Genomic DNA, 14,850 nt, shown 5'->3' on the forward strand with positions numbered 1-14,850 from the left:
ACCCACCCTTAAAAAACAAAAAAAACGTATCTTTGCCAATGTGAATGTTTGCACCTCAGCTGCAATGTGTGAATATTCCCTAAGGCTGGGCGCACACATTGCACCTGTGATTTGGCAGTGATCTGACAGGCAGAGAGTTTTTCCTCAAAAGCGTTTGCAGCTAAAAAGCAGTTTGACTGTTAACCCCTTAAGTACTGGGCCCATTTCTTGTTTGGCATTTGTTTTTTTCTCCCCACATTCCAACAGACATACCTTTTTTAATTTTCTGTTTATATTGCCTTGAGGGCTTATTTTTTGTTTTATTACTTTAAGAAAATAAAAAAACTTTGGAAAAATAAAAAAATTCTTTGCATCGCTATTTTCTGACAGCCATAACTTATATTTCCACCCACAGAGCTTGTTTTTACTGGTACCATTTTTGTGGTTCGTATGACTTTTTGATCACTGAAATATTTTTTTAGGGGAAAAGGAGACTAAAAATTGGTGAATCGTGTGCTTTTAATTTTTTTCCTTCCTTACAGTGTTTGCCGCACAAGAAATAAAAAAAATATTTTAATAAAATTCAGGCAGTTTCGGACACAGCAATACCGGATGTTTATTTTTATTACTGTTTATATATTTTTTTAAATGTAATTTGGAAAAGGGGAGATTTAAACTTTAATTTAAACATTTTAAATTTTACATCAAATTAACCCCCTTAGGGGGCAATAACCTGGAATCTTTTGTTGCCTTGTCTCATTACAGAATCCACATGAACATCTACTGTATATCTGACATGTTTTGCCATGACATTCCTCACGGGCAATGGAGTCGCTTTAGATTTGTAGCATAGTGGAAATTGGGCACTACTTGCCTCTGATGCTGCAGTATTAGCTTGCCTATTACACGGGTCATTTTGTTGAGAAGTTACCACAGAACACGGGAAAGCGGACAACCAGCTAATACCTTACAGTCCTGTAACAGCGAAATTTCATCCTCAGGGCTGCTCCAATCAGCATCCATTCTTGCACAGCCAACGGACAGCTAAGGGTACTTTCACACTGGGGTTAAAGTTTTCCGGTATTGAGTTCAGTCATAGGCGCTCAATACCGGAAAAAAAAGCGCTTCCATTTTATCCTAATGCATTTTGATTGGAGAGCATTCCGTTCAGTATGCATCAGGATGGCTTCAGTTCAGTCCCTCTTACGGTATTTGCATGCAGTACTTTTAGTCTGCCCGCCTCTCGGCGTGCGCTGCCACCGAAACTCAGCCCCTATTATAGTCAATGGGGATGGAGCAGCAGTCCAGGGGCATACGTGAACTAGCAGCAGGCCAGATCAGACAGGCTGTTCACCCGCCGGAACAGCCTGCCGGAGATCCCTGCCACTAGTGTGAAACTAGCATTAGGTTTTATATTCCCTGTGGATTACAATACAAGTTATTCTCAAAAAGGGAAGAGAAAAAATAAAAACTAAAAACCACACAAACAGCAAATAGAAGCACATTTATTATGGGGTACCCATGCTGCTAAATTTGAACGTGGCCTAAATCGGGCCCACTTCTACATAACTAGTGTGTGTTGCTGATTTTCATTGCAGATGTATGAAGGCTCAGGTGATTCAATTGATACACGTGGCATTTATCATGTAGAGGAAGTTTATACAAGGCCCTTACTAATGTACTGCGATTGTCCATATTGTCTCCTTTGCTGGCTGGATTCATTTTTCTATCATATTATACACCGCTCATTTCCAGGGTTACAACCACCCTGTAATCCATCAGTGGTGGCCGTGGCTGCACACTATAGGAAAAAAGTGCTGGCCTCTCTGGTGGCCGGCACCGTGGTAGTGCACATAGGCTGGTGCTTTTTCCTATAGTGTGCAAGCAGTAGCATGACCTCTGATGGATTGCAGGGTGGATACGAGCAGTGTATAATTTGATGGAAAAAGGAATCCAGCCAGCAAAGGAAGCAGTATGGACAATCACAATAACTTTCTCTACCTGATAAATGCAGTTTGCCGAAGGAACACAACCCCTTTAACTATTGTGATGCTGCACATGCTTTGTTCAGGCTTCTGGAAATAAAGTGTGAGCACTGCAGAATGAGAACATCTATGCAAACTGCTTACGTGCTTTGCATTTAGCCTCCCAATTTTCAAGATCCTTGTGTGTGGGTAATGAATAGAAAGCATTATTACATCTAGCAGCTATCCTGCTGGATGTAATAGAGGAGTAAGACCTAAGGCCTATTGCACACGACCGTATGGCTTTTTCAGTGTTTTGCGATCCGTTTTTCACGGATCCGTTGTTCCGTTTTTTGTTTCCGTTGTGTTTCCGTTTCTGTTCCGTTTTTCCGTTCCGTTTTTCCGTATGGCATATACAGTATACAGTAATTACATAGATAAAATTGGGCTGGGCATAACATTTTCAATAGATGGTTCAGCAAAAAACGGAACGGAAACGGAAGACATACGGATGCATTTCCGTATGTGTTCCGTTTTTTTGCGGACCCATTGACTTTAATGGAGCCACGGACTGTGATTTGCGGGCAATAATAGGACATGTTCTATGTTAAAACGGAACGGAAAAACGGAAATACGGAAACGGAATGCATACGGAGTACATTCCGTTTTTTTTGCGGAACCATTGAAATGAATGGTTCCGTATACTGACCGTATACGGAACGCAAAAAACGGCCAGTAAACGGGGAAAAAAAAGTCCGTGTGCAATAGGCCTAAAGCACATCTGCTCGTCAGTATTGAGCTTACACCTCCAGTGTACTGCCGTATAGGCCACACATGCATGTGGATTTCTCCCCTAGAAGCACCGAGACTAGGGGAGTTCATATACAAATGGAGCCCAAAAGGCACCACAATTTTTTTCTCTTTTGGCGAGAGAAAGATAGCTTTAAGAAATTGGTGGTATTAAAAGCTAGAGTAGAGGCTGTAGGCTCGCTCCAGTCATGTTCAAGGGGTTGTCGCACGGAAGAAAACTTTTTTTTTCAAAGCAGCAACTGAACTGGGATTAGCTGATCATATTCGATAACTGGATTAGTGGTCGACGAATCCAGTTATTGAATAATCGGCCGATTTGTTGCTATGCGGGCGGCCAGGCGCTATGCCTGCGGGTCCTTGAACTTTAAATCAGTGCATGTTTATTACCTTACAATGAGGCTCCAGTAACAGTTACGTGACGTGCCTGTTCTATTCATAGTGGGCGGAGCAGGCGCGTCACATGAGTAAGTGACGTTACGCCGCCCACTCTGCCCGTTACCGAAGCTTCATTGTAAGGTAATAAAGATAGGCTGATTTAGAGTTAAAGTAAAAGTCACTGCCACTTAAGTTAGTCTACTGCTGTGAGAGGTGGGGCCAGGGGACCTGTGAATGGCGCCTTTTACGGGGGAGGGGTTCCTGTGAATGGCGCCTTTTACGGGGGAGGGGTTCCTGTGAATGGCGCCTTTTACGGGGGAGGGGTTCCTGTGAATGACACATATCGCATAAGATGGCCCCCATAACAGGGGCCATCCACAGATGGCCCCCATAACAGGGGCCATCCACAGATGGCCCCCATAACAGGGGCCATCCACAGATGGCCCCCATAACAGGGGCCATCCACAGATGGCCCCCATAACAGGGGCCATCCACAGATGGCCCCCATAACAGGGGCCATCCACAGATGGCCCCCATAACAGGGGCCATCCACAGATGGCCCCCATAACAGGGGCCATCCACAGATGGCCCCCATAACAGGGGCCATCCACAGATGGCCCCCATAACAGGGGCCATCCACAGATGGCCCCCATAACAGGGGCCATCCACAGATGGCCCCCATAACAGGGGCCATCCACAGATGGCCCCCATAACAGGGGCCATCCACAGATGGCCCCCATAACAGGGGCCATCCACAGATGGCCCCCATAACTTTGTTTTAATATGGCATTTGAACATAATTTTTCAAGTAAAATCATATAAACCCCTTTTTTGTCATTGGTGTTTTTCCCCGAATAATTGATGAAATTATCGACAACTAATCGATTATTCAAATAATTGTTAGCTACAGCCCTAATTAGGATACTTTACAATGGAAAATAACAGCTGATCGGCAGGGGTCCTGGGTCCCCCGCCAATCAGATGCTGATGATCTATCCAGAGGATAGATCAGTTTAAACAAAGTGCAGAACCCCTTTAAAGAACGGTTATATTATGGGGAATACGAGTATTTACTTAGAAATTAAGAATGGTGACAGGAGCTCCCAAATATGTCTGAAACATGGCTTAAATTAGGTGTTCTTCTCTGTTAAGTCAGGAAACCCATAATTTTATTTGTTCTAATCAATCATTTAAAAAAAGATGGGTTTATTGCTGTTACATACAGACAAACCTGTGAGAAGATTTCTCCAAGAGTTGTGGGCGACGATGAATTGTGCATGGTATACACCAGGGATGCTCAACCTGCGGCCCTCCAGCTGTTGTAAAACTACAACTCCCACCATGCCCTGCTGTAGGCTGATAGCTGTAAGATGTTTGGGCATGCCTGGTATACACTGTGCTGTGCTCAGCAGGTCCACACATGCTCGACTGCCACCCTGTTCACACTTTGCGGTCCTGCAGTTCTAGTGATCAGTTGGGGGCAAAGCAATCAGATGCTTCTCATCTATCCTTTTATTGCTGTCATTGCTGGGAAAATACCTTTCAAGTTTTCATATTCAATCCAGAACCTCCATTACTTATCTTGTCCACATCTTCAGTGGTGTTACTCAGGCACCCGCTCTGCTCATTGCATCTATACCACTTGATGCATCCCAGCCAGCTTTTTCATGTACATACTATTTATATGGAAGCTCGTTCTATCGGTTCCACATCCATGGGACAGTTTATGGCCGATATGCGTTCGACATCCATATTTGTGCATGGGGTCTTAGGCTTCATTCACACAACCGTATTTTATATCAGTGTCCAATAAGCATTTTTGTGGATTACACAGGGAACCATTCATTTCGATGGGTCAAAAAATAAAATAAAAAAAATGCATATATTTGTCCGTTCTGCAAATTATAGTTCTAACCATCTCAGAATTCTACATATTCACTACTAATGGGGTTATCCAGGAATTTATAATAATGACCTATCCCCAGGACAAGTCATTAATATCATTGGCAGGGGGTCTCTTTACAGGCCATGTGACATCACCAAACATCGGTCACATGACCTAGCTGCAGCGCAGCCCCATTCAAGTCAACGGGGCCGAGCTGCAATACCAAGCACTGCCACTATACCATGTACGGCGCTGCTTTTGGCGAGCCCCCAGGAGGCCATGTGCTCACCAGAGGTAGAGTGCTGAAGCTTCCCAAAACAGCTGATCAGAGGGGTGCCAGGACTCAGACCCCCACTGATGTGATACTGATGAGTCATTAATATTTCCAGGATACCCGTGTAGGTCAGAATGCTCATATCAGTGATAAGTCTAGGCCCAACACTTCAGTACAAACATCTAATGTGGCAGATAGTGAAGAATGTACCACGAGTATAAAGTGCTACTCTGCCATAGCTTGCGGATACCTCATCTATTTACAGTAACCAGATGCATAATAATCCTTCATAAGAGGTCCATGCATGTTCTCCATTACACCAACAGGCTCACACCCACAGCAGCAGCGCCTGCCAACGGTACAATGCGAGCTTCTAAAATAATTCCTATGGATTAGGGCTCACTCAGACGGCCGTATGCTGTCCGCAAAAATACTGAATGCTATCCGTTTTTTTGCGGATCCGCAAAAAAACGGATCTGCAAAAAAACGGATAGCATTCAGTATTTTTGCGGACCCATAGACTTCAATGGGGCCATGTCCTGATTTTCACGGACAAGTATAGGACATGTTTCATTTTTTTTGCGGATCCGCAAAAAAACGGATAGCATTCAGTATTTTTGCGGACAGCATACGGCCGTCTGAATGAGCCCTAAAGGAAATCTAAATTTTGTGATCTTTGATTCAGGACCATGCCACATTTAAAAGGGAATCGGTCACTGGGATTGTGTGTATAGAGCTAAGGACATGGGTTGCTAGATGGCCGCTAGCACATCCGCAATACCCACTCCCCATAGCTCTGTGTGCTTTTATTGTGTTAAAAAAAAAAAAAAAAACACGACTTGTTACATATGCAAATTAACCTGAGATGAGTCATGTCCCTGACTCATCTCATGTACAGGACTCATCTCAGGTTAATTTGCATATGTAACAAATCGTTTTTTTGGTTTTTTTAAACAGTAAATGCACAAAGAGCTATGGGGACTGGGTATTGCGGATGTGCTAGAGGCCATCTAGCAACCCATGTCCTCAGCTCTATACCCAAAATCCTGGTGACAGGTTCCCTTTAAAGGGTTTCTTACTTTTATAATATGTAAATGAGCCTCTAGGAGCAGGGGGGGGGGCATTGCTCCTGCACCTAAAGGCTCCCGTCTCCCAGCTCAAGTCACACCTTCCAAGTGTTGATTGACAGGGCCACGCATCATTCACATCCTTCTGCCTACCCTGTAGAAATCTTGCGCCGTTCAGTATTCTGTGCAGGCGCGGTGAGGAAGCTGGCAGCCTGCTAGCGCCCTTCCTCACCAAGATTTCCCCAGGGCAGGCAGAAGGATGTGAACGACTAGGTTCCTCAGACATTTCCTATTGGCTGACAACCCCCTTTTTTCAAACAGAGGATGCGGCAGCTACCAGCAAGTCCGCCCAACTTGCTGGTAGTGAAGAAATTTACATAATAAAAGTAAGTTTTTTACTGTAATTACTGCACAGCCTGAGGTAAGAGGGGCATATATGGAATGTGCTTACATTAACAAATATAGTAAGTCAAAAACTGAAAATTGGGGGTTCGGGGGGTGACAGAAGCCCTTAAAGTAGGGGCTCATTTTTTTCGCTATGAGATGACTGTTTAATTGGTACTATTTTAGGTTGCATATGACTGATCGCTTGGTATTGCACGTTGTGATCCAAGTTGACAAAAATGGCTTTTTTGACAGTTATTTTATTCTATCTTTTTTACAGTGTTCATCTGAGGTGTTAGGACATGTGGTATTTTTATAGAGCAGGTTCCTACGGACGTGGCAATACCCAATATGTATACTTATTTATATTTTATTTAAGTTTTACACAATAACAGCATTTCTGAAACAAAAAAAAATAATATATAAAATCATGTTTTAGTGTCTATATTCTGAGAGCCATAGTTTTTTTTATTTTTTGGGCGATTGTCTTAGGTAGGGGAACATTTTTTGCGTGATCATGTGACCGTTAGATTTGTACTATTCTGGGGGGCATAAGCCTTTTTGATCGCTTGGTGTTGCACTTTTATTGATGTAAGGTGACAAAAAATGTTTAGGACAGTTATTTTATTTTTCGGACGGTGTTCACCCGATGGGTTAGATCATTGATATTTTTATAGAGTCGGTCGATACAGACATGGCGATACCCAATATGTCTACTTTTTATATATTTTTTTTACTTTATTTTGGGTAAAGGACTTTTTTTTTTTTTTAACTTGAAAACTTAAAAGGGTTGTCCGGGTTCAGAGCTGAACCCGGATATACCTCCATTTTCACCCAGGCAGCCCCCTGATTTTGGCATCAGAGCATCTCATGCTCTGATGCACTCCCTTGCCCTGCGCTAGATCGCGCAGGGCAAGGGCTCTTTTGTTTACAACACACTGCCGGGCGGAACCTTCCGCCAGCAGTGGGTTTAGTGACAGCTCTGATAGGCGGGCTGTAGCGCTGCCCTAGCCAGAAGCTCGCCCTTTTGGGAATCTGATCCCATTTACAGTGTAATACACTTACAGCTTCCTGCCTGTGAGATCCAGTCATGGAAGGCAGCCACGATGCCCAAGGAAGGCATCGGGCTGTCTTCCCTGCCATCAAGTCCCCGTCACAACAACGCGGGGACCCGACTGGATCCTGCACGTGCCGCTGTCAGCGCTGACCGCTGCAGTGCAAAGGTTAATGCGCCGGCATCCGTGTTTTCACGGATGCCGGCGCATACAGCAGGGGTCCGCTTCAGTGTCTGCCGGACACCTGCCGCTGATCCGGCGGGCGCAGCTCCTGCCCGCCGTACATGTACAGCGCGGGTCCTTAAGGGGTTAAAAGCCCGAGAAGAGCTTGGGCAAAACTTAAAGGGTTTTTTCAGAGATATACAAGTTAAAATCCAGCAATCCCCATGCCTCCAGTCTGTGGTGCTCTCCACTTCCTGTTCTGGATTGACAGGCCAGAAATGTCAGCTTTTACACCATGTAGGAATACCCCATGGAATCATCTGCAAGGAAAACGAGAATGTTCATTCTGCATGAAAGAGACTGATATGAACAGTGCCAGCCCACAGGTATATCTGCCCCCAAAACCAGCCTCAGTAGATGGAGAAAGCCACTGCTATAGTCTTCCAAAAACTTGCCCAATACTTATCTCTACAGACAGGCACTGGTGGAGAAGTCAGGGCACCCCATACATGAGATGGGTGGCAGCTGGTCCCACCAAAATTTGCAGATTCAGACAACATACATCTGATGTCCATGGCCAACTTTAACGGGTACTCCAGTTATATCATGTAATATAATAGTGGGGGTCTGACCAGTGGGATACCCACTGATCATGAGAACGGGCACCCTGTATCCCATGGGGACACCCAAAATGAGTGGAGCGGAGGTGGCATACAAGCACCAATCCAAACTGTTTCTATAGTCTGGGAGGACGTCAGTTACCTCGTATCTAAGGCTACTTTCACACTAGCATGGATCAGTCATGGATCTGCAAAAACTCTTCCGTTACAATAATACAACCGCATGCATCCTTCATGAACGGATCCGGTTGTATTATGTCCTCTATAGCCATGACGGATCCGTCTTGAACACCATTGAAAGTCAATGAGGGACTGAGCAATTTTCTGTTGTGTCAGAAAACGGATCCGTCCCCATTGACTTACATTGTGTGCCAGGATGGATCCGTTTGGCTCCGCTTCGTCAAGCGGACAGTAAAATGCTGCAGGTAGCGTTTTGGTGTCCGCCTCCAGAGCGGAATGGAGACTGAACTGATGCATTCTGAGCGGATCCTTTTCCATTCAGAATGCAAACTGATCCATTTTGGACCACTTGTGAGAGCCTATGACGGATCTCAGACGGAAAGCCAAAACGCCAGTGTGAAAGTAGCCTAAGCCGTCAGACAATGCCAGCTGCTGCTATCTGTGCTCCTACATACCAGCCACATCCATGACCACATCTACAGTAGTTGGTGCATATGCACAAAGGATCCCGAATTATCAACCCACAAACATGAGAATTTAGGGGACATTTTATATAATAAAGCCTCCACACCTTGTGGACTGTGTGGATCCACAAAATACAGATACTGCCTGCAAAAAAGCGAATCGACCGCAGAGGGTTGCATGCATGCATGCATGCATGCATGCATGCATGAGGGCTAAAACCCTATACTGGTGCCATCTGGTCACAGGACACTACAAATCTTTTATTTTAAATATCGCACATGTTTACAAATGTGTCACGAGATCTCGGAGCAGAACAGCCTCAGGCCTAGAAGCCTGCACAGAAATATAGCAGAATGGAAAGACTCGCACCGCTTCTGGCTGACAATCACAGATGAAAATCACTGACCAAACACTGACCGTGGCAATAAGGCCTCAGGGCTGTACCTCGATATGTATTTAAAGGGGTTCTGGATTTTAGATAAATTATGTTAACAACAAGTCCGGAAACTTTCACTGTCTCATTTTACAGTTTACAAAAGCTGCGCTTACTATCAGTGAATGGAGACACCTGCCTGCATTAAAGGTTTTTTCCCACCCCAGTCTTTCATGGCAGAGACAGGAATAACCCCAGTAAACGACAACCAGGGGCAGTCACGGAAGAGGCAGAGCGCCTGGTGCGCCGCCGGTTCTGTAATTCCCCTAGCAGTGAATGGGAGCTGCACATGGTCTCCGTAAGTACAGTAGTAGTGCGGCTCGCAGTCACTGCTATAAGAGTCCGAAGTTAGAAATAGTGGAGCCCCAGACGCTCGGTGCCTCTGCCCCTCCGGCCACTTCCTGGGAGGCTGAGAGGGGAACACCCCCTTAAACAGCTGGGAACTGCACCCCACTGCTTCACTCAGCTGTAAGTCAGGCTACACTTTCCTCGTATCCTCTGAGCTGACCAAGATGGCTCCAGGGTGACACAATGGCCCATGTTTACTAAGCAGTTTACAATGGTTTGGGGAATAAGCCTTCCCACACAAAGTCAGATGTACCAAATTTACAACTTTTCAGGTCGCCTGGTGTGGACTGCAAGGGGATGCTAACCGAATTTATGAAGAAAGTCTTAAAGGGCTTCTGTCACCCCACTAAAGTCATTTTTTTTTTGGCTAGGTAAATTCCTTATACTGCGATATATGAATATATAATGCTCTTACTCACTTTCCTTAAGCAGTTTCTTAAAAAAAAAAACTAACTTTTATAATATGTAAAGTAGGGCTTCTACTTGCTGGTAGCCGCCGCAAACCCCCCCTTCCCCTCTTGTTGATTGACAGGGCCAGCCGCGATCTCCTCCTCCGGCTGGCCCTGTCAGCATTTCAAATCCCGCGCCTGTCTTCATTCGGCGCAGGCGCTTTGAGATAAGGAGGCTCGCCTCCTCAGCACTCCCTCAATGAGCCTGCGCCGATGACGTCTTCTCTTTCGGTGACGTCATTGGTGCAGGCCCACTGAGGAGGCGAGCCTCCTTATCTCAGAGCGCCTGCGCCAAATGAAGACAGGTGCAGGATTTTTGAAATGCTGATAGGGCCAGCCGGAGGAGGAAAGCACTGCTGGCCCTGTCAATCAACAAGAGGAGGGGGCGTTTTTTGCGGCGGCTACCAGCAAGTAGACGCCCTACTTGCTGGTAGAGAGCTCATTTACATATTATAAAAGTTCGTTTTTTGAAGAAACTGCTTAAGGAAAGTGAGTAAGAGCATTATATATTCATATATCGCAGTATAAGGAATTTAACTAGCCCAAAAAAAAGTAATATATGACTTTAGTGGGGTGACAGAAGCCCTTTAAAATAGTGAAAACATACACTCGCTCATTACAGGCATATGAAGACAGGTGCACATTTCATGTATTTGGTGCAAATTATGTCAATTTTCTCCTTTAAAAGTGTTGTGTCACAAAACATTCGACATTTTTCAAACCAACACCTGAATCTCAATAATTCTGTAACCGCACATAACTAAAAACTTAGTACAGCCTGTGAGCTACTCAATCCACCTGTACAGCGCCACCTGCTGGCTCTTTCCCTTATTTTTTTTGTCCGTCTCACTGGGCTGGTCGAACATGCGCAGTATAAATCTTCTACGGTCACAAGCCATGTGTTAGAGGAAGAGACCAGCAGCAGCAGAAAGGACATGCCCCCTGAGAAGCCAAGCAGAGCAAACAGGCCTGGCTCTTTTTACATCAATCATGGCATACCCCTTTACGCCTCATGCACACCATATCCAATTATCAGTCCTCAAAAACTGATCCTTAAAATATGGATAGCTTCTGTGGATAACTTGCAGTATTCGAGATGGTTTAACTGTGTTTAAAGGGGCTGTGCGCCTATTGGAGGAGGCATACTTACCTGCTTCCTGGATGTAAATGTCCTGTTTGAGGCCACCACTGGCTGCAGCAGTGACCTGCTCCCCTTGAGACATGCCAAATGGTCACCACTGCAGCCTGTGAATGGCTGCAGCAAACAGAGTGAGGTCTACTCAGGGGAGGAGCTTCCCAACCCCCCAACAGTGCAGAATAGGTCATCAGTATGTGCTCAGTGGGGGTCCGACTCCCTAGGAATTGATGAGGCCTGGAAATAAAGGTTACCAAACTTACTACATCAAACACTGCTGGGTAAACCCCCCTACCGCTCACAAGCACGCCCCCATTTACCCAGCAGTGGGGCCTGCAGGACGTGTACCACCCGGACCAACATGGCTGACCCACTGGGTGCAATATCCTTAAAGTCCTAAACTGCAGGGCGATGAAGACCGCAGGGTGGAATAAGAGCGGCGTCCTGCGGTTAGCCAGCTGCTGTAAAACTGCAACTCTCAGCGGATGCCATGGCATGCTGGGAGTTATAGTCTACCACTACGAGGGGGCTGGGTTGGAGACAAACACAGCTTCATTCCTGACACGTTATCTCTCCGCCCATCGACACGCGTGTTCTAGGCTGTGACCGCGGCCCGGCTTCGTCGGCTCGTGGAAGACCCTGCTTATCAGTGAGCACAGCAAGCCATTATCTGGAGGGGACAAGCACTGGGGGTGCGGTGACACCAAGGACGTCACCGGCCTGCGCCATATGGATCTACACACACACACAACACGTATGTATACCTGAATGTGGGAAGGAGTGAGATCATGAAGTGATGGGGCAGAGGGCCCACTACTATAACCGCACTCAATATGCTGACCACAGAAGGACGCCCCCTACAGGCGGATGTGGATAGGGCAGGCCGGGATCCGCGGCACACCTATACTAGGAGCACTGGGCGACTAGGCCCAGAAACAGGCAGGCGTCTCCCGGGCCCAAGCAGGGCGGCGGGTCACCAGGGGCCACTCCCGCACTGCGCCGATGGAAGAGCGGGAGCCGCCCTCCTGAAGCTCGGACGGGAGTCGGTTCCCATCACGCCGCCGCGCCCCTTTCTCCCTCCAGGCCTGGCCCCACATTCCTCCGTCTGGCCCCGGCGGCTGCGACGTCACAGCTGGGACCGTAAGCGCTCGGCGCGGGGCCGGCAGCAGGCGGCGCAGGCGCGGGGAACTACCTCTAAGTCGCGGCCTTTGTTCTTGAAATTCTTCAGCCGCTGGTTATCCAGCTTGTCGTTGTCCGCCATGATGGGAGCGCCGGGGCCTCTCTCAGCCGCCCGTCTGTGTCAGAGAACGAGAAGGCTCCGGTGGACGGAGCTCGTGCTAGCCTCGTACGCCTCACGGAGCCTGGACCAGGACCGCTGTAGCAACGTCTCTCCGGTAAGCGCCGCAGCAACCCCGCTGTGTCCAGCCGCTAGTCTGGGCGGAATGCCGGTAACAAGAAAGCCTCGAACTGGTGAAGATGACTCAGCCCACACACAGGAATCCCCGGCGCTGATTGGTGGCTCGCTGACCCTGGGTGGGGCCAATATTGCGCAAGCCTTCCGGCTGCTGCTTAGTCCGCCGACCAGGTAGAGCGCTAGATGAGGTCCGGTCGGTGGGGATAGGGGAGGGACAGGAATGGCTCGGCGTGTGCGCATCACTTCCGGAGGTGTACTACGCAGGCGCAGCTGGGGGCGGGGCTGATGACGAGATTTGGCTGCAGGTGTGAGAATATATGCGAACCTCCCGGGCTGCAGTGTCCGTGCGGTCTGCCCTGTCCAGTCACATATGTACCGGTGCTGTGCAACCGGATGTGGCCAAAAACGGGTCGGGCCTCAAACTGCAGCGCTCAGACCGGTCACTATACAAATCTGACGTTCTGAGAAGCAGGGGCCCAAGCCCCAATACATATGTGCCATATTCCCCAAGTATCTGCCCTAAAGACACACACACAAGCTCGCCCTAGGACTAGACATATTTTACTTGCTGCCTGGACACTAGCATACAGCCCTATGTACCTCTCACATCCAGTGCCTCCCCGGTGATGTCTCCTCTGATGTAGACGTTTTCTTTCCCCATCTTCTCCATTCCGGCCAGACAACTTCTTTCAACCGCATCTAGTCTCTGCAGAGTTTACCAGTCATCTTAGGTTCCTCACTTTTCTAATATCATCATCCTCCCCACCCTGGTACCCCAACAGTATTATCCTGGTGCTGCCCAGAATACTGTGCTCCCCAATGCCCCTAAATACCATACCACAGAAATTATACTGCCATACAGATTAGTCCACCTATAGTCATATAAAAGTCCTACTTATAGCAGTAATTCCCTCCCAGAGTGCACTTCTTAGTAATACTGACCCCTACAATGCCCCCAATAATGATAACTACTCCCCAAGAGTGCCCCTGCTAGTGATGGTGCCCTCCACATTGTGCCCAATAATAATAGCTACCATATTGTGCCCAGCAGTAATAAGGCTCTCTATAGTATTAATAAGGCCCCCCTGTAGTACTTATCCACCATTATAGTGTCCCCAGTAGGGGGCACCACAGGAGGGCATCTCTGCGCAATGCGTGTGAGTGAGAGATTGTACAAGTGTGCGGTAAAACTACAAGAATACAAATAACATGTATCGGTATTAAGATTGGGTAGCATGTACTATAACATTACATTAACACTGAAGCATATGGTAAAATGGCTGCCTGTACATGGGATTGCACGTCTATTCATGTCTGCGTCTATAGAGAGAGTAGTTTACTCATTCTGACTGAGACATGGCTGACAGGATTAACGTCGGACACGCATGTATACATGGAAGGGTTTCATCTGCTCCGGGCTGACAGAAGGAGAGAGCGGTAAGAAGAGAGGAGGAGGTCTGGCTGTGTTTGTGAGCGATAGATGGTGTAACTCTGGGCATCTAACTATCAAAGAGACGCTTTGCTGTAAAGACATTGAGCTGTTATCATGAGACCTCACTATCTACCACGTGAGTGTACACAGGTTATTGTGTTAGCAGTCTACATGCCCCCCTCTGCCAATACTTTAGCTGCTTGTGACATTTTTCACACTGTGACCAGCGAACTCCAGACAAAACACCCCAGGCTCTCTTCTTGATCTCTGGAGACTTTAATCACGTGTCCCTGTCTTCAACTCTTCCCACCTTCACCCAGTATGTTAACTGCCACACCATAGACAATAGAACGCTGGAGCTATTGTATGCTAATACTAAATAGGCATACAGCTCCTCACCTCTCCCTCCACTGGGGGGC

General features: G+C 47.1%; 1 protein-coding gene across 1 annotated transcript in view; it reads right to left on the reverse strand.

Moving 5' to 3' along the window:
• Positions 1-13,089, reverse strand: part of KPNA4 (karyopherin subunit alpha 4) — a 45,253-nt gene extending 32,164 nt beyond the window's left edge. The window contains exon 1 of the mRNA XM_040428170.1: positions 12,778-13,089. Within this exon, the coding sequence (XP_040284104.1) occupies positions 12,778-12,846 (69 nt within the window). The 5' untranslated portion in view covers positions 12,847-13,089. The remainder of the gene's footprint in view (positions 1-12,777) is intronic.
• Between the last annotated feature and the right edge of the window lie 1,761 nt (positions 13,090-14,850).

This window comes from Bufo bufo, chromosome 4, assembly GCF_905171765.1.
Source record: "Bufo bufo chromosome 4, aBufBuf1.1, whole genome shotgun sequence".
Lineage (NCBI taxonomy): Eukaryota > Metazoa > Chordata > Amphibia > Anura > Bufonidae > Bufo > Bufo bufo.